General features: G+C 55.6%; 8 protein-coding genes across 8 annotated transcripts; 5 read left to right on the top strand and 3 right to left on the bottom strand.

The window, feature by feature from the left end:
• Nucleotides 1-1,185: 1,185 nt before the first annotated feature.
• Nucleotides 1,186-2,324, top strand: C8Q71DRAFT_852284 (uncharacterized protein; the record flags this gene model as incomplete). The annotated part of the gene is made up of 3 exons (XM_047926815.1): nt 1,186-1,321; nt 1,381-1,634; nt 1,689-2,324. 3 exons carry the CDS (start codon nt 1,186-1,188, stop codon nt 2,322-2,324), a joined length of 1,026 nt encoding a protein of 341 aa, XP_047784569.1.
• Nucleotides 2,325-2,747: 423 nt separating this feature from the next.
• Nucleotides 2,748-4,009, top strand: C8Q71DRAFT_729979 (Endonuclease/exonuclease/phosphatase). The gene has a single exon (XM_047922061.1). The coding sequence runs from the start codon at nt 2,952-2,954 to the stop codon at nt 3,885-3,887; it is 936 nt and encodes a 311-aa protein (XP_047784570.1). The 5' UTR covers nt 2,748-2,951; the 3' UTR covers nt 3,888-4,009.
• A 1,068-nt stretch (nt 4,010-5,077) lies between these two features.
• C8Q71DRAFT_852286 (uncharacterized protein) lies at nt 5,078-5,301 on the bottom strand (the record flags this gene model as incomplete). The annotated part of the gene is made up of 2 exons (XM_047926816.1): nt 5,078-5,223; nt 5,277-5,301. 2 exons carry the CDS (start codon nt 5,299-5,301, stop codon nt 5,078-5,080), a joined length of 171 nt encoding a protein of 56 aa, XP_047784571.1.
• A 422-nt stretch (nt 5,302-5,723) lies between these two features.
• On the bottom strand, nt 5,724-7,123 carry C8Q71DRAFT_12792 (uncharacterized protein). Its single transcript, XM_047916453.1, has 4 exons — nt 6,909-7,123; nt 6,400-6,852; nt 6,289-6,347; nt 5,724-6,229 (listed from the first exon to the last, which is right to left on the bottom strand). Exons 1-4 carry the CDS (start codon nt 6,931-6,933, stop codon nt 5,909-5,911), a joined length of 858 nt encoding a protein of 285 aa, XP_047784572.1. The 5' UTR covers nt 6,934-7,123; the 3' UTR covers nt 5,724-5,908.
• A 1,162-nt stretch (nt 7,124-8,285) lies between these two features.
• On the bottom strand, nt 8,286-9,463 carry C8Q71DRAFT_12798 (uncharacterized protein). The gene is made up of 4 exons (XM_047916454.1): nt 9,363-9,463; nt 8,852-9,304; nt 8,740-8,798; nt 8,286-8,677 (listed from the first exon to the last, which is right to left on the bottom strand). Exons 1-4 carry the CDS (start codon nt 9,385-9,387, stop codon nt 8,351-8,353), a joined length of 864 nt encoding a protein of 287 aa, XP_047784573.1. The 5' UTR covers nt 9,388-9,463; the 3' UTR covers nt 8,286-8,350.
• A 1,304-nt stretch (nt 9,464-10,767) lies between these two features.
• On the top strand, nt 10,768-13,244 carry C8Q71DRAFT_729989 (uncharacterized protein). The gene is made up of 8 exons (XM_047922062.1): nt 10,768-11,312; nt 11,369-11,733; nt 11,785-11,917; nt 11,967-12,011; nt 12,063-12,204; nt 12,265-12,419; nt 12,480-12,797; nt 12,850-13,244. The coding sequence occupies exons 1-8, from the start codon at nt 10,881-10,883 to the stop codon at nt 12,994-12,996; spliced, it is 1,737 nt and encodes a 578-aa protein (XP_047784574.1). The 5' UTR covers nt 10,768-10,880; the 3' UTR covers nt 12,997-13,244.
• An 840-nt stretch (nt 13,245-14,084) lies between these two features.
• C8Q71DRAFT_852290 (uncharacterized protein) lies at nt 14,085-15,109 on the top strand (the record flags this gene model as incomplete). Its single annotated transcript, XM_047926817.1, has 4 exons — nt 14,085-14,106; nt 14,164-14,616; nt 14,678-14,736; nt 14,795-15,109. The coding sequence occupies 4 exons, from the start codon at nt 14,085-14,087 to the stop codon at nt 15,107-15,109; spliced, it is 849 nt and encodes a 282-aa protein (XP_047784575.1).
• A 335-nt stretch (nt 15,110-15,444) lies between these two features.
• C8Q71DRAFT_902921 (uncharacterized protein) lies at nt 15,445-16,626 on the top strand. The gene is made up of 3 exons (XM_047928807.1): nt 15,445-15,615; nt 15,672-16,162; nt 16,216-16,626. Exons 1-3 carry the CDS (start codon nt 15,588-15,590, stop codon nt 16,546-16,548), a joined length of 852 nt encoding a protein of 283 aa, XP_047784576.1. The 5' UTR covers nt 15,445-15,587; the 3' UTR covers nt 16,549-16,626.
• The last annotated feature ends 129 nt before the right edge of the window (nt 16,627-16,755 follow it).

Raw genomic sequence — 16,755 nt, forward strand, 5'->3', positions numbered from 1 at the left:
TATATGCTCAAGTTTCTTGTCCATAGCTATTTCTAGCTCGTTTACCAGAACTCCTGTCCATATCGACTAGGTCCCTGCCAACATCACGAGTCGGTCGCCCTACACCGCCGACCAGACATAATCAACCAAAGAACCGACACCAGAGACAGGAACGTACATATCATACCCGCTATGTACCCCGTGGCGTTCGTGTACTGGTGCTTGTTCTGCTTTGCGTGCTGTCCGGGAGCTGTACATATGTGTATACCCAAAGTTACTGGTTGCCAATGCTAGTGGTTGCAGTTGAGATGAAAGCCGTGCGGAATTGCCACACCCGACACACCGGGTAACCCCGCGCGCTTGACGTCGATAGCCTCGTGTTCAAGTTGCTCATGTCTGTACGGACGACCGTCCTCGGGGAACGCTGCATTCTGAGTCGACTAGAGCTGGGATCTCCATGAATCCGTGCGCGCACTTACGTTTGACTCGTAAGCTGTGCACACTATCGTCCTGCCCATCATCACGAGTTCCTTCTTCAGCCAAGCTTGCAAGTTGGCAACAACGCTCGTCACTGAGGACATGGTCTACTATTGACTCTCTGTTCACTTAGGTAGTTGATATCTTCCAACCAGACGGCGCGTAGTAGACCTACAACGGCCCACTTCAAGTCGTCATGAGACGTCGACTGGACAGGCGACCTCAGCTCATTCCGATTTCCGGCTCCACGGAAAGGGCTAGCTTGCTAGTGTCTACGAGGGTAACCTCCGCCTCGTGGCTAACACGCTCGTTGCCACGCACAACAAAGCGTCTGCCTCTTGGCGCACTACTAGGCACAGGGTAGCAAATATGGCAGGTGAGTTCGTACGGGCTCTCAGCGATTCCTCCTAACCGACCACACAGCCTTAGTCCTGTGCCAGGTTTGCTTTGTCCTGCTTATGACCGGCGATTGCCATGCCATACGGCCGAATCGATTCGCGTCGGCATGTATGCACCGTACAGCCTCATATGGCCCTAGTACGCTTCGCAAGTGGCGTTCGGTATGTTCTGTTCGAGTGGCGGCGCTTGCGTGGTCAAAGCAGTATATAAAGAGGGGCAGGGAGTGGCAGGAGGGTCCCCTGACCCCCTTCCGAACCACAGCAGAGCGCCGGCTAGACCCTCCCTACGAACACTCTAGTCATCACGTTGACATTGGTTTGTGACATGGATATGTCCAACATCATGATGTCGCCACCAGCATCATCTGGGCAGCGCCCTCGGCGGTGTCGAGGCAGCCTTGAATACGAACAGCGTCGTCCCGCTGCCGACGAGCTACTGGACGCCCCCGTCAACTGGGATACTGTTGGTCAGTGGCGCTGGCTTTGCTTCCGAGTCGCGCGCTCGACTGACAAGCATCACTTGTAGACTACGTCATCGACTGCGTCGTGTGGGCGGTGAGCTACGCTTGCTACGATGGTGAGACGTGGCTCGCCCCAATGCTCAAGACGGCCTTCTTCTGCGACTTTGCGCAAAGCATCATCCGACGATCCGGAGTGCCCGTACCTGTGATTCTGACCTGCCTCGCCTATGTGGAGAAGGCATCGCGTGTCATGGAGCCTATGCCCATTGACTGGGCTTGCGAGCGTGTATTTCTTGGAGCACTCTTGTTGGCGGCAAGGGTACGTGACTACGCCTCGAACATGAATCTGTTCTGACTGGTGACTGCCCTGCAGAGTACGGCTGAATACCGCCACTACGACGACTCGTGGTGGGCGCGACTTACAGGTGTACTCTCGGCCAGCGATGTCGGCAACATCGACTACGACTTCCGCCAGCTGATAGGATACGACTTCCAAGTGCATGAGCACGATGTCATCAAGCACTGCGACGCGATTGTGGACCGCTGTGGACAGCAAGCCGGCTACTGGTCGAACCCGCCATTCGCAGAGGACAGGCTGCGGTATACACAGCATGCGTCCCCTATGGGCTCTCGGTACGCATATCCCTCCAGCGGCTCGTCCACGAACACTGGCTGCGCCTCTTTGGGCTCTTACTGGAACACATGTCCAGTCCATCCCGGCAGCCACGCGTCACCTTCTGCCGTAGGAGACTGGTATCGCGACGAGGTGGCGGAACCCATGTCCACGTCACAACTCCCGCCATTCAGATACCCAGAGCTCCCGGATACAGAACAGCTCCCGCCTATCAGGGATCTGTTGCCGCCGCACATCAAAAATCTCCTTCCACCTGGGCCATCCGAGTATCCTCGACTGCCACATGAAGTCCCACAAAACGTCGCTCGGACCCCCGACGAACATCCGGGATTACTTTTCAAAGTGGAGTCGCCATCGTTCTGCACACTCTACTAGTCTGGCCAAAACTTGGGCCTTCATGCGGTGCAATGCGTACGCGCGTGCTTGTCCATGCTTAGTAGTAGAGAAGGTTTCAGTGTTTTGAACATCAGTCTTTGGGTTGATACGCTAGTCTCCCATCTCCTCGACAGTGCCTTATGTCACTACGATCTACATTGCCGACATCTACTCTACATCATTGTCACTACTGACCTAGTGTGTACCGATACCCTCGTCATAACCTTATACCCGTCACACTAGTCAGCAAATTTTTCTGCTATGACCATCATCTGTTCTTCATGTATCCTGTAGATAGTTAATCGCATAGACCATTTGACCTATCGCCTTGTATGCCATCCCTGGGGTCCGGGGCGACGTAACTCATGATATGGGTAGGATATTTGTGTGATCCTCAGTGGCACACTGCCACTGGCAACTCCGAGGCAGGGTGTATCGTAGCCTCGTGGCTCGACCCGATCCGAGTCGGCGCTTGCGCTATCATCGGATCCGTGGGCTCGCTCAGCCTCCGAGTCGCTGCTGCTGCTCGCACCGTCGTGTCTGTCCTCCAGTTACCCTCGTCTGCTCGAGCCAGAGTCGCCACTGCTTTCAGTTCGGACGCAACAGAACACGACTTCTCCTCCTCCTATGTCTGAGAACTCTGACCCACCAGAGACATCCATGAATCGCGTTATACCCCTTAGGCCTGGACGGTTCACCACTAGATGGCTGGTCTCGAATTGGAACGAGGCTCCGCCGACGAACATCACCGTAACGCCGCCGCCTTCCATGCATTTGGTCTCTTGGAACGTCGACTTCATGGCCCCCAACGCCAATGCCAGGCTACAGCATGCTTTGGATCACATCCGCACTACTCTCGAGCAGCAGGGCGGTGGATCGGATGGCTCGCTCGTCCCCTGTTGTGTCCTCCTTCAGGAGGTCGAGGGCAATGCGACTCCTATCATTCTCAAGTCCAAGTGGGTGCGTGAGCACTTTGTTGTCGTTCCCACCTCTCCCAGTCAATGGCCAAGCACTCGATATGGCAACGTCACGCTCGTCTCGAATACTGTGCCTATAGTGGGGGCGCAATCACTGGTCTTCGCGAACTCCTTCATGGGGAGAAATGCTCTTTGCGTCGACGTGCAGCTGGCACGTCCAGGAGAAGAAGAATCGGCGCTGTTGCGAATAGCCAACGTACACCTCGAATCTATGCCGGAGGGCACGTCGAGACGTCCAGCCCAGTTGTCGGCTACTGCGGAGCTGCTCAGAGATCCCAGCGTGCAGGCGGGGGTCGTGGCTGGGGACATGAATCCCATCGATCCACGCGATGCCAACCTCCCTGCGGAGGTTGGGTTGACGGACGCATATCAGGGTGCCGAAGATGACGAGGCGAGTTTCACATGGGGATATCAGCCGCGCAATCGCTTCCCCGTGTGTCGTATGGACAAGATTCTCTACACCAAGCATTTGTCGCTAGTGGTAGACGCGCCGAGCAGGATAGGCGTCGGGGTTAAGACGTCGAAGGGACAGTGGGCGAGCGATCATTACGGTCTCATGACGATCGTGAAGTTCCGCGAGCAATAACCGGGCCACGGGCGACAACCTACGTCTGTACTTGGTCCTTCGGAACAGTCGTTGTTTCCCCCTCATTTGTGTAGTATTTCTATATGGGCATGGGCATTCCTACTGTCAAATGTCGCGATTATTGATTCCGGCGGGACAAGGGCTCTCCGTTTCCTTCCAAAGATACAGGAGACCTGCCCTGGCAATCATGATCACTCAAGTCAAACGCGCCATCAAATCGAGCATTCTTGTCATGACCCTGACCTGAGGAATCGCGTTTGCTCAGTTCCGCTACGTGCTTTCGTTGCTGAACAGCGGGGGGCCGACTGTAGCGTTTTCACACGGATAATCAACTGTTGACCAATGTCCTTTATCAATCCTGCGGAGGGCGAGGCCTGCGGTTCTTTGTCAAGGGAGCGTACACGTACGTTTCGTCCACCACCAGCTATCGCGTATACCTCGAGGTAGTTTGGATGTTGATCTATGTATGGCATTTGCTTGCACTATACAGGATGAATCCGTGGGGTTGTTGGCATACAAATCCTCCGACCACGAAGCGTACTCACCAGTTGCTCGGGTCCTAGGAAGGCTGTGGAAACAACTACAGAGTAGACACTCCACATTCCACCATAACGACTCCCGCTTGGACAGGATGTCATTGCAATGATCCATGGAAAACAAGAGCAGACAGTGATGGGACTAGACGTGTTTGCTTTCGTGTGCGCCTGACGTGCAGGAGCCCTATCAGACGGTTTCGAGTGTCTGTTCGAAATGCGCCTGGCGGCTCCGTGGCGAGAGACTCTGTCAGTCCCTCCAGAGTGGTGCAGTAACTAACACTGAGCTTTCTCAACAGCAGGTTGTATGGTCAAGTGCTTACCGTATTTACTGGCGGCATAGAAACTCAGAGCAAGATTTCCCCCGACTCCCGCCGCGGATGACACTTACAACAATCGACCTCCCGCTGATTTGTTCACCTTCCGAAAGACTTCTAGATTCTTGATGATATTCGTAGGTTCCCACAAGCACTTCACGAACATCGTTCGCGCAGCCTCGTCTGTGGTGCCTTCCAGCCCGGCCAATACGGCATGACCGGCGTTGTCGAGGATACCGTCGATCCGACCACAGGTCGCGGCTGCGGCGAAGGTATCCCTGATTTACCTTGCGACTGCAAGGTTTCTGCCAGATCGGAATTCCTGTGCATTCATTGCATATCACTTCAATGCGAGCAATTCCACTGGGCTCCACCGGGGCAGGAGATCATCAAGGGTCTCTGCTTCCGGAGGGTAGCGACCGCAATATTGTTGTCGCAACACTAATTCGGTCATGAGCCTACCAAGGCCAGAAGAGGCACCGGTAACTGTAGTACGTCGTGAGCCGTCAATAATATCAATGTGTTGTGTTCAGACTTACTGAGCCAGACTTTTCGCAGCGCCATGGCTGTGCTCGCCAAGTTCGTTGCCGCTGTTGTGCAAGCATTCACCTAGTTGTCTCCCACTATTTCTAGGCAGCGTGACGTCAAAGCTCGAAAGCTGATGAATGGACTTTGTGCCGGAGAGGTCCTTGACCGGAACGTCATGCATTAAAAATGATGCATTGCGTCGGTGTAAGTACTATAATGATGTGTCGACGTTGAGCTGCTTGTACCGGCTGGTCCGCGGCCTGGTATCGCTACTCGCTCACCGGTGTGGCGTCATCTGGCCGATTAACCGTTGGAGCGCAGGTACTGTCCGCGTCCGAGTCTTCGCGCATTGCCGCACTATTGAACCGTCAGAATGGGCTCAGCTTTGGATGGCAGTGTCTAGAGCCTTCGCCACCTTCCTTTCTAATATGTGGACGTCGACCAGTAGCCATTGCGTCGTTGATCGCAAGAATGCGAAATAGCGTGAATATAAGTCGGCGACTTTGAGATGAGCAGTGAAATACTACGGGTGCGTCACGATGTGAGAAGGCTCAAAGACAAATCATAATTCAGAGGAAAAAATAGCAGGGAGAGACAGCCGGTGTTCAAGCTTGTAATCTGTACATACATCGGCAGGCATCGTTCATTCGTCACTAGCCATCACTTGCAGCTCGTCAGACCATGAAGTAACGGCAGCCGTACTCTCCACCATCTGCGCGTATTTAGCCTTTGCCAGGGCAATCGCATCCTTCCCGAGAGGGAGGAAGAGAGGCGGGTCAGGCAGTGCCGCAATCTTGTACAGGATCTCGACACCCTTGGCGGGATCCTGCATCACGGACAAAACGTCGACCTCGATCGACTTGCGTGGCGCGGCCATGACTGTCTCGTAGGCGGGCAGAGACGCAACTCGCACCAACGCGGTAGGCCCCGCCGTGCGGAACGCTCCAGGCTCGACGATGGTAACCTGTCGGAGAACGATAGTAGCCATTCAATGATCAGTGAAAGACAGACAACCAAACTTACCCTGATGTTCCAGGCGGGATCAACTTCCCTCGACAGAGCTTCGCTGAACGCGATCAAACCTGTTCCGCTTGTCGTTAACATCACTCCCGGGCTTGGATGCAACATACATACCGCTCTTCGAAGCACAGTAATACGACATGCCAGGAATGGCGGTGAAGCCAGCAATGGATGAGACTTGGAGCAGATGACCTCCAGCAGGCTTGTTCACCTCACGCATGACGCGGACGGCCTCCTTGCTAACGTTGATGGCGCCCCACAGATTCACGTCGAACATCGCACGCGCGGTGTCCTCAGGGACGGCCTCGGCTTCGCCGAATATGGGGATTGCTGCATTGTTGTAGACAACGTCGATACGGCCGAACTTTTCGACCGCTGCGGCGAAGGCGTCCTTGATTTCCTGGGACTTTGAGACATCGAGCTTCAGGACGAGAAGTCTGTCCTTGCTGTACTTTGACGCGAGCTCAGCAAGCACCTCAGGAGAGCGAAGTGTCGCGACAGCGATGTCCCCGCTTGCCAGGACATGCTCCGTCATGGCTCTGCCGAAGCCTGTCGAGGAGCCAGTGACTGCAGGAAATCAATGATTTCAGTACGCTTAATTTCCGATCAGAAGTGTGACTTACTTAACCAGACTTTAGCGAGAGACATTGGTCTGTTGTTGGGGGCTGGAATGCGATTCTCAGTACGCCCAGTCTTTTATACACCCTGAGTCTCCGTTCCCTCCAGAGCGCTCTTCGGACGAACGTGTTGCATCAATTCGCACACTTCGGCGCCGAGACCGCCCGTGGATCTACGCAGAGCCTGAGCGGTGACAAGTCAGCGCGTCATCCAGAGGGACTCGGTACAGAGCCGTTCCGCATTCTACGGTGAATGACTCAGTGATTGAGTTGTATCAGTACAAGCGATGGGGAGGTTGTGCCAGTGTACTAACCAGGTTCTCCTCCGTTGGACGGGCTTTGCTACCTGGAAGTGTCGGTCATCGGTACTTACTAAGGGTGCTCTTGAATACTAGTAAAAGCCCTCAACCTAATCTGAATCGCGATGGGTGCAGCGCTCGGCGCACGCAAGCGAGGCGGCGTCCGAGCTGGCCGGGGCATTGGGGCGGGCTGGATCCCGCAACAGCAACTTGCAACTTGTTTGCATTTCCCTTCATGTACGCATCAGGACATTCTGCTTGAGGCTCTTCAAGTTGCCAGGTAAGTACCGTATACTTACGTGCTTTTGGATATGATTCACCGTTGACTTACTTGAGGTCCATGATTGGACTCTTCGATATACATGTAACTTGTTATATGTCACGGCGGATGGGAGAGAAGGCGGATGTAAGTATATGGTGTCTGCCTCTATCATAAGTAGAGAAGGACGCGATGTCTCCATCGCGTCGACGTCTCGGCGATCTGATTGGCTGCGAAATGTGCCAATCCCCAGTGCCACCGTGTCCCGTTTGAACACGTGAGCGTGTACGGGCCCCCTCGCGCGTCGCGCGACGCGCGAGGGGGCCCTTCGAAGTTCCACCTTCGGACTCAAATTTACCGTCAAGTATGAACTGGATTTCGTGTTCGTGGGCCGTACAAGACATAGGTTTTGGTAAGTACCCAAGGTGAGATGGGCAGACACGATCCCAGATCGCCACCTATGTCACTCCTCGATGGGACGTCGGATCCGAAATTCAAGACTTCGTCTATGCACGTCCGAACAATATCATCTCTCCGAGTCGTGTCTCGTGAGCCGTTTTTGGCGGTCACGAAGGCAGCTGATGGCTCTCTTCCCCATGTAGCAAGCTGATTCAAGAAAGCTCTCGACCCTGCCGGCAGTAACCAGGGCTATCGCTTCGTGCGGAGCCTGTATGCCATTCAGACACAATGGGAGTGCTGCGGACGGTACCGCGGTGAAGGAGAGCATCAGCACGCTGTATCAATGTTGCACAGACGAAGTCCTCGCCGAAACAACGGGCTGTACGGTGCTATAGTGAAGCCTTACTTACCCGCACGAACCTTCAGTAATATTTCGATTCCATCAACGCAGCGAACAACGCTCATATACGACGAAACGAAGAGTATTGTGTTCAGGCGTCGCCGCCCACTATGCGCAACTCCTCGGACCACGAAGCAACAGCTTCCGTACCCTTCACCATCTCGGCATACTTCTTCTTCGCCATCTCGATGGCGTCCGTGCCGAACGGGAGGAAGAGCGGTGGGTCAGGCAGCGCCGCAATCCTGTGGAGTACCTCGACAGCTTTGACGGGATCCTGCATGCTATGCCAGTCGTGTAGCTCGGACTCGTAGTTGGCGCGCAAGGCTCCCAAAGGTTTCTCGTAGGCCGGGTGAGGCAAGGCGATGATAATCTTGGAGAGCGCTGGGGTACGGAACGCTCCGGGCTCGACCACGATGACCTGTACAATCACAGGTTCAGCATACCTATTGGGAGAACTACGGGAAATCTCAAAACACTCGCCTTGACGTTCCATTCAGGGTCAACTTCCTTCGACAAAGCCTCACTAAATGCATTGAGAGCTAGTAAGTTGGGTCAGTTGTGCTGTCGAGCGCCGACGTTATAAAACATTTACCACTCTTTGAGGCGCAGTAGAAGGAAAGACCGGTGAATCCCTGGATGCCCGCAACCGACGATATCTGCAACAAGCGTCCTCCAGCGGGCTTGTTGACCTCGCGCATGACGCGGACGGCCTCCTTGCTCACGTTGATGGCGCCCCACAGGTTCACGTCGAACATCGCCCGTGCCGTGTCCTCAGGAACGGCCTCCGCCTCGCCGAATATGCCATACGCGGCGTTGTTGAACACGTTGTCGACGCGGCCAAATCGCTTGACCGCGGCGGCGAAGGCATCCTTGATCTCGTGCGGCTTGGAGACGTCGAGCTTGAGGACGAGGAGCTTGTCCTCGCTGTGCTTCGACTTCAGCTCCGCGAGAACCTCGGGTGAGCGCAGAGTCGCGACGGCGATGTCGCCCTTGGCGAGGACGTGCTCCGTCATGGCCCTGCCGAAGCCTGTCGACGAACCGGTGACTGGAGAAACCAGTCAGTTGTATGTCGAGTGCACGTTGTCATGAAGGGTCTAACTTACTGAACCAAACTTTAGACGAAGGCATTGTCGGTATGATGAATGTGATGGCAAATACGTTGTGAGTCCTCGAGGAGCGAAGACTCTGGATACCACACCAACACAGCGTGTTGGCATTATCAATACCTTTGACTATGACTAACGAGCGCATACATGCAGCGTCGACACCGGGACCGGGCCCGCCCTGCGGACTTAACCAAATGATTGACGGGTATGTGCTTCCAGTTGTCTCATGAAATGCTATGTCAGCTTCTGCCTTGTGGAAGACGCAGCGGCGCTCCGCATTGCTCGGTATATCCTCAGGCTGAGTCATCGCACGTCCGACGTCTTCGCCACAGTGTAGTCATTACATGATTGGTTGCGCATGCTGTTTGGGGGCGAATGTACTCCAGTCTGGCTGTTGAGCAGGTCGACAAAGAACAGGCAACGCCTGGAACTTGAGTCCGTGACGATGCCGCTCAGTGTAAACACCGGCGTCCAGATCGGTGCGAGTTGACTCTGCGTGGAGAGCCCGGGCCCGGGCAGTCAGGGTGTTCGACGAATCAGAAGACAACTGTAGCTTACCAGAACGGCCTAGTACTAATTCATCCTCCTTATCGAGTTGCTCCTACTGCCGCCTTTGTCCGCGGCGTTTAGTGCGTAGTACTGTTGCTCAAATCTCGCCATGGACGCGATGTTCAATCAGTCGCGTTGAGTTCACCTCAAATTACGACGTGCTACACCCCGTGTAAATTAATCTGTGAGTAAGAGGACGGGTGACATAAACAGACGCACCCGCTAACCGCAGAGCCTGAGCTGTCCGAGCTCATCTCACATCGGTACGCTAGCCTGAGGCCGCTGGCGGCAAATGGAATCTACGAATGATGTATACTGGGCAGTGGGCATGTGGCCTCGGAATCTATCAGGGTGTGACTGCTCTTCTTCGACCACGGGCCCGACCTGAGCAGTACATAATATGCTACTGAGTTCAGTCCATATGCATGTGCATTTATACGTACACCAGTCACTCACATTGATACTGTAGATCAGTGAGGAGACGGCCACGGCTTCAAGCCGTACTGAAACCCTCTTGTTGAGCCCTATCCTCGCTGCAACGTAACTTATGTCAGATGGAGTGATGTTCTCGGTATGACGCTCGACTCGGGTCACCGCTGGTAAGTACTTGGACCCGTGCCGTGCCGTTTACTCCACAGTCAGTCTGGGGTCGGCTTTATGTAACTGTGCGGACTGACACTGAAAAAGGACAAAGAATGCTGGCGTAGGTCGGGAAAGAGACCACTCTGACGGTGTGGCGTGTGGCGGAGAGGGCAGGCGTTCAGTATGATGGCCAGAAGAGGCAAATGCCGACGGAGGCCATAGAGCGAGGTTGGGGTTTGGGGGGTGGCGAGCGGCCCGGCGGTCCCTGTGCGGACCCTCGCGATCGCCCGAGACCGCGTCCGGCGACTGCTCTTCGGGCGCGGGGTGCTTCGCTCACTCCTCCCCGCCACGCCACCTCTCTCTCCCACCACCACGCCATCCGCCATGCCCCGCAACTACTACATTGGAATCGACGTTGGAACGGGCTCTGTCCGCGCCGGGCTCGTCCAAGACGACGGCACCCTCCTCGCGTCCTCCACCGAGTCCACCATCACCTGGCGCGATCCCAACGATCATCGTATCTTCGAGCAATCCACCAACAACATCTGGGATGGCATGTGCAAGACCATCCGTGCCGTCCTCGCAGAGGCTAAGGTCGCGCCATCGGACGTCAAGGGTCTCGGCTTCGACGCAACGTGCTCGCTGGCTGTCTCGGACATGAACGGCGATCCTGTCGTCGTCACGAAGGGCGACAAGCTCGGAGAGATCGGCGACAGGAACATCATCCTCTGGGCTGATCACCGCGCCGAGGAAGAGGCGAACCTCATCAACGGCACCGGAGCGACTGTGCTCGACTATGTCGGCGGCGTCATGAGTGTACGCATGTGTCCCCGAGCTATTCCCGCTGCAGCGCATGCTGATCTCCCGCCCAGCTCGAAATGGAGATCCCGAAGACCCTCTGGCTCAAGAAGCACATGGCTCCTGAGCGCTTTGCGCGCTGCCAGTTCTTCGACCTGCCCGACTTCCTCACCTACAAGGCGACAGGAGACAACACCCGCTCGTGCTGCTCTGTGACGTGCAAGTGCTCGTTCGTGCCGACGAAGAACGGCTGGCAGCCCGACTTCTTCGAAAAGATTGGGCTCGGCGAGTTCGTTGGAAACAACTTCAAGCAGCTTGGTGCGCATGAATCAAACGTCCTCACGGCGGGTATACCCATAGGCCAGGGTCTGTCGAAGAAAGCCGCGGAGGAGCTCGGCCTGCTGGAGGGCACCCCTGTGGGAAGCGGTGTCATTGATGCGTGAGTACCTTCAAAGTACTGACTATATGCGTCGGAACTCATAGGTCACAGCTATGCGGGATGGCTGGGTACTGTAGCCGGACGATACGAGGAAGGCCGCAAGCTTTCGGCAGTGCCCTCTATTGATGAGTCGCGGCACCGTCTGGCGGCTTGTGCCGGTACCAGTACATGTCACATCGTACAGGCGAGTCTGCCCTACTCCGCTCTCTGAACGTATCCTGAGACCCGTGCAGAGTAAAGAGGGTGTTTTCGTTCCCGGTGTATGGGGCCCATATAAGGTAGGCAACAGCCACGGAGACTCAGCGTATCACTGATGCTCTTTATCCCAGAACGCGGTTATGCCTGGATGGTGGATGAACGAAGGCGGCCAGTCCTCCACCGGTCAGCTCATCGATTTTATGATTCGGACCCACCCCGCATACCCCAAACTGCAAGAGCTTGCAGAAGAGCAGAAGACAAGCATTCATGAAGGTTCGCAGTACCTTTAGCATGGGCCTCGTCGGCTTTGACTGACGACACACGCGCGTACAGTGCTCGCGAACCAGCTGAACGAGCTGTGCAAGGAGGAGGGCGTGGCGACGTGGACCGAGCTCACGAAGGACATGCACTTCTACCCGGATCTGCACGGCAACCGCTCGCCCATCGCTGACCCGCGTATGCGCGGCTCGATCTCCGGTCTTGCACTCGTGCGTAATCCCCGCTCACCGTCCCTCTACCCAGCACGCTTACTCACCCGCCTCCTACAGGACGACGGCCTGAGCGACCTCGCACGCAAGTTCAACCTCACGCTCGAGGCGATCGCGCTGCAGACGCGGCACATCGTCGACTCCATGAACGCCGCGGGGCACGACATCACCGCGATCTACATGAGCGGCGGGCAGGCGAAGAACGCGATGCTGATGCAGCTCTTCGCGAACACGTGCAACATGCCCGTCGTGCTCCCCAAGAGCGGCGGCGACGCGGTCGTCCTCGGCTCCGCGATGCTCGGCCGCTTTGCGAACAGCGTCGGCGAGCTGGGCAAGCTCAGCGCGGAGGACCAGGCGCAGGCGCTGTGGGACATCATGGTGCGTCGACCAGTCGTGGTTGGCGTGTGGAGGGAAGCTGACGGGGCGCTAGATCGAGATGACCCCGACGGCGACGAGCGTCCCGCCAAAGGCGAACGCGAAGGAGAAGAAGCTGCTCGAGGCGAAGTACAAGATCTTCCGCGAGAGCATCGACATCCAGAAGCGCTGGCGCAAGGAGATGGAGGAGGCGGCGCGGTGACGCGCCCCCGCGACCGGGACCCTGGTGAGCGGGATGAAAGCATATCGAAAGGTGTAACTATGAACATGTATTGCCGACACATAATCTGCCCGACGTTGATTAAATCTAGATGGGCTTTGTCGAACAGTGCGCATGCGCCGTAGCGCAGTGCGGCTTGCGGGCTTGGACTCGGAGCGTGGCTACAATAGAGTGATTAGTGCCGATACCCTTCGGATGGTACGGTTCCACTATAATGGGCGTGATCTCACTGACTCGGTCTGCATGAACGTGGTGACACTATCAAGCTTCGTTACACTCCATCACTCAACCTTTGGACAGATGGTGCAGATCCATTGATTGTTGACGACTTCTTAGGCACCGCCGGCCGTCGACATCGCAAGCACTAGCAGCCTGCAGGGTCTCAGTTAAACTCCACGGCTTCAGCGTTATGAATGCTCCTGGAAATCAATGCGGATCCGGAACGCAATGTGCTCGGGTGAGTCGCTCTGCAGCCATGCTTCAAAGCCCATTCGTCTATGTCGCACTGCCTTCCGTTCACGCTGGCCCGAATGATCGAGTAAGAGGAATGCAGTAAGCTATGCCTTGGCTGCACCGCTGCGGTTTCTTGGACACCGGAGACATCGATAGTATGTAACTTGATCGTCCCAGAGGCACAAATGCGGGCGCAAATTTTGGCTAGACGAGATTTCAGAGTACGCTAGCTCATGACAACCCTCAGTACTTCAGCTTCAGTACGTTACCAGTGGTCACAAGCTGCGGTAGGGTTTTAGCCCGATTTGAGGGACGGTGTCGCATTGACCGATGTCTCCGGTGGGATCTGTCGTCGTGCGCTCGGCGGCTGTCTCCCATTTGAGAGCTTTGATGCCACCTGGTAACCTTTGGCCAGAGCTTACTACTAGTATCGGTGGTACCGGTCTCATCAGTGTCACAGCCAAACGAGAGTAACTCTTTTTGGTCAGCAACGCGGAGACGAATCACAGCCGCAGGGCCGCTCTGCCAGTGCTGCGCGGCCCCGATAGGGAGGTACTTATACATAAGTGCATGATGTCCACCACAGGATGGGCCCAAACGTTCAGTGCTCCGTCAAGATGTCTGCAAGAGTCTGGTTCGGTGAGTCTACTAGCAGTCAGTGTCGTTGTATGCGTGATAACTTATGGGGCTACACAGTTACCGGTTCGTCCACAGGCATCGGCCGTGCGACGACCGAGCTCGTGCTCCAGAAGGGAGATATCGTCGTCGCGACCTTGCGCAAACCCGAGGTCCTTGCCGACCTCACGAAGCAATACGGCTCAGACAAGCTGCTTGTCCTCAAGCTCGACGTCGCGCAGGCGCAGGAGATCAAAGATACTTTCGCCGCCGCGATCAAGCAGTTCGGGCGCATTGATGTTGTGCTCAACAACGCCGGGTACGCGGTCATGGCCGAGGTAGAAGGCACACCGGATGATGCAGCGCGCACGATGTTCGAGGTAAACTTTTGGGGCGCGGCGAATGTCACGAGGGAGGCTGTCCGTGTCTTCCGAGACGTGAACAGGCCTGTTGGAGGACGCCTCTTGCAGGTGTCTTCTGCTGCTGGCATCCGAGCCCCCCCGACGCTGGGATACTATGGAGCAGCTAAACACGGTGAGCCGTCCCTGTTGGAGTGCCAACCTTGAATCATCGTAGGTATTGAGATCCCTCCTAGCTCTGAACGGGCTCACAGGGGCAATAGCTGCAGAAGTGTCGCCGGATTGGAACATCAAGGTGTGTCTTGGCAGTATGAAGGTCTGACTCGCAGACAACCGAACTCGTTCCCCCCTAGTTCACGAACATCGAACCGTCCCTCTTCCGCACCCCCGCTATCGATCAGAACGTCGTATCTACGCCCCTACATCCCGCCTACGCCTACACCGAGTCGCCCTCTGCAAGGTTGAGGAACATGACCCCAGAATTCGTGCAGACAATGCCGGAGGCGTCCGAAGCAGCTAGCCGGATTTACAGACTGTCGACTCTAGAGGACCCGCCGGCACATCTTCCTCTTGGGAAGGCAGCGGTTAGGATCATGCGGGACACCCTGACCAACGCGCTGGAGGACGCCAACAAGTACGGAGTGTGGTCGGATGACTTGTCGATGTAGCCGCGTACCTTCTCAGCAGGCTTCTGATCCGGCATGGGTCGTCAAAGTCAAGTATGAAGTTGTTTTCGCTGAATCTGGCATGTTTCCATTCCAACGTAGCGTCGAACACCGCGGTACGTACTCAACCAGAGTGCTATCACGGTATGTCTTGCAATCTACGACTGTAAGTACCGGCATTCTTCTGCCTTCGCTATACACGAAGACCCGGCTTCTTGTTTCACGGCGATAGTTTGGTAACGCGCTGGCCTTTCAATGATGTCTCGGACTTTTTCATCCCCCGCTATGCTTTCGAGCCTTTGCAACCGGCTGCATCGTGTCCTTTGTATCAATTGCATGTTGATTCCCGTACGTGAATTCGCATGCAACATCATAGACGGCACATTGCAAGACACCGGGCATCCCAGGAGCGGGTCCATAATCAAAGGTCGCTATCGATTCATTCGAACGTGCTCTACTACATCTATCCCCACCTTCGACTATGGCTACCGATTCACAAGTATGGTTCAGTAAGTTTCCTTCTATTGCATTCTGTTCATACAGCTGATCGTTCATAATGTGGCAGTTACTGGAGCGTCATCGGGTTTCGGCCGGCATATGACTGAACTGGTGCTGAAGAAAGGACATAAGGCAGCTGCGACACTTCGAAAGCCAGAGGTCGTCGCGGATCTCGCGGCACAATACGGCTCAGACAGAGTCCTTGTTTTGAAGCTTGACGTCTCGTCAGCACACGAGATCAAGGAGGCATTCGGAGCAGCGGTGGATCATTTCGGACGTATCGACGTGGTGTTCAGCAATGCTGGGCACAAAGTCGAGCACGCACCCGAGGACATGGCACGGGAGATGTTCGAGACGAATTTCTGGGGTTCCGTGAACGTTGCAAAGGAAACACTGCGCGTATTCCGCGACGTGAACAAAACGGCCGGGGGGCACCTTCTGCAGGTCTCTTCTTCCTCCGCTATACAAGGCTTCCCGGCTTTTGGCTTCTACAGCGCGACGAAGCATGGTGTCATAGAAGCGCTGGCAGGAGAGCTTGATCCGGGATGGAATGTCAAGGTGAACAGCAAATATGAGTGAAAGGTGATGCTGTGTTCACCCGATGCCTATAGATCACCCTCATAGAACCGGGAGCTTTCCGCACCGGAGCTGTCAGCACGAACTTGCCAAGTGTGCCTCTGCAAGGACCTTACGCAAAACCCAACTCGATGCCTGCAGTGGTCCGTTCCATCATCAATGAAGAGAATTTCAAGCAGCTTCCGCATCCTACCCATGCCGTGGCGGCGATGTATAAGTTGACGACCATCCCCGACCCACCGCTTCATTTACCCCTAGGCCAGCAGGGAATCGACATCGTGAAAAGAAAGCTTACCAGCATGCTGGCGGAGACCGACAAATTCGCATCGTGGTCGGATGGAATGGGGGTTGACGAGGTTCAATTCTGAAGTCGGTAACGTGATTCGAAGGCTTGCGATCATACTATGGTGAATCGTCGTTCCAACTGCAATCTATCTATAGTGCGCCTGCAGGGCCATTGCAATGATGGGGCGCTGTCGGAGCGCGACATTCGACGATTGGTGACGACGCCGAGTTTGCGACTCACCGGCGCTTGATCAATGTCTGTTCAAGTTGCTACCTGACGGTGCATTACA

This window comes from Rhodofomes roseus (assembly GCF_022264815.1).
Source record: "Rhodofomes roseus strain CIRM-BRFM 1785 chromosome Unknown C8Q71scaffold_1, whole genome shotgun sequence".
Lineage (NCBI taxonomy): Eukaryota > Fungi > Basidiomycota > Agaricomycetes > Polyporales > Fomitopsidaceae > Rhodofomes > Rhodofomes roseus.

What these genes read in the sequence shown, in the direction of transcription:
- C8Q71DRAFT_729989 (XM_047922062.1), top strand. Translation starts at nt 10,881, where the DNA reads ATGCCCCGCAACTACTACATTGGAATCGACGTTGGAACGGGCTCTGTC. An exon ending in GTACATGTCACATCGTACAG is followed by an intron (nt 11,918 to 11,966) that starts GCGAGTCTGCCC and finishes AGACCCGTGCAG; the next exon opens with AGTAAAGAGGGTGTTTTCGT. An exon ending in GTGTATGGGGCCCATATAAG is followed by an intron (nt 12,012 to 12,062) that starts GTAGGCAACAGC and finishes TCTTTATCCCAG; the next exon opens with AACGCGGTTATGCCTGGATG.
- C8Q71DRAFT_902921 (XM_047928807.1), top strand. Translation starts at nt 15,588, where the DNA reads ATGGCTACCGATTCACAAGTATGGTTCA. An exon ending in CGATTCACAAGTATGGTTCA is followed by an intron (nt 15,616 to 15,671) that starts GTAAGTTTCCTT and finishes ATAATGTGGCAG; the next exon opens with TTACTGGAGCGTCATCGGGT. An exon ending in ATCCGGGATGGAATGTCAAG is followed by an intron (nt 16,163 to 16,215) that starts GTGAACAGCAAA and finishes CGATGCCTATAG; the next exon opens with ATCACCCTCATAGAACCGGG.
- C8Q71DRAFT_12798 (XM_047916454.1), bottom strand. Translation starts at nt 9,387, where the DNA reads ATGCCTTCGTCTAAAGTTTGGTTCA. An exon ending in TTCGTCTAAAGTTTGGTTCA is followed by an intron (nt 9,305 to 9,362) that starts GTAAGTTAGACC and finishes TGGTTTCTCCAG; the next exon opens with TCACCGGTTCGTCGACAGGC. An exon ending in ACCCTGAATGGAACGTCAAG is followed by an intron (nt 8,678 to 8,739) that starts GCGAGTGTTTTG and finishes GTGATTGTACAG; the next exon opens with GTCATCGTGGTCGAGCCCGG.
- C8Q71DRAFT_12792 (XM_047916453.1), bottom strand. Translation starts at nt 6,933, where the DNA reads ATGTCTCTCGCTAAAGTCTGGTTAA. An exon ending in TCTCGCTAAAGTCTGGTTAA is followed by an intron (nt 6,853 to 6,908) that starts GTAAGTCACACT and finishes GATTTCCTGCAG; the next exon opens with TCACTGGCTCCTCGACAGGC. An exon ending in ATCCCGCCTGGAACATCAGG is followed by an intron (nt 6,230 to 6,288) that starts GTAAGTTTGGTT and finishes GTTCTCCGACAG; the next exon opens with GTTACCATCGTCGAGCCTGG.
- C8Q71DRAFT_729979 (XM_047922061.1), top strand. Translation starts at nt 2,952, where the DNA reads ATGTCTGAGAACTCTGACCCACCAGAGACATCCATGAATCGCGTTATA.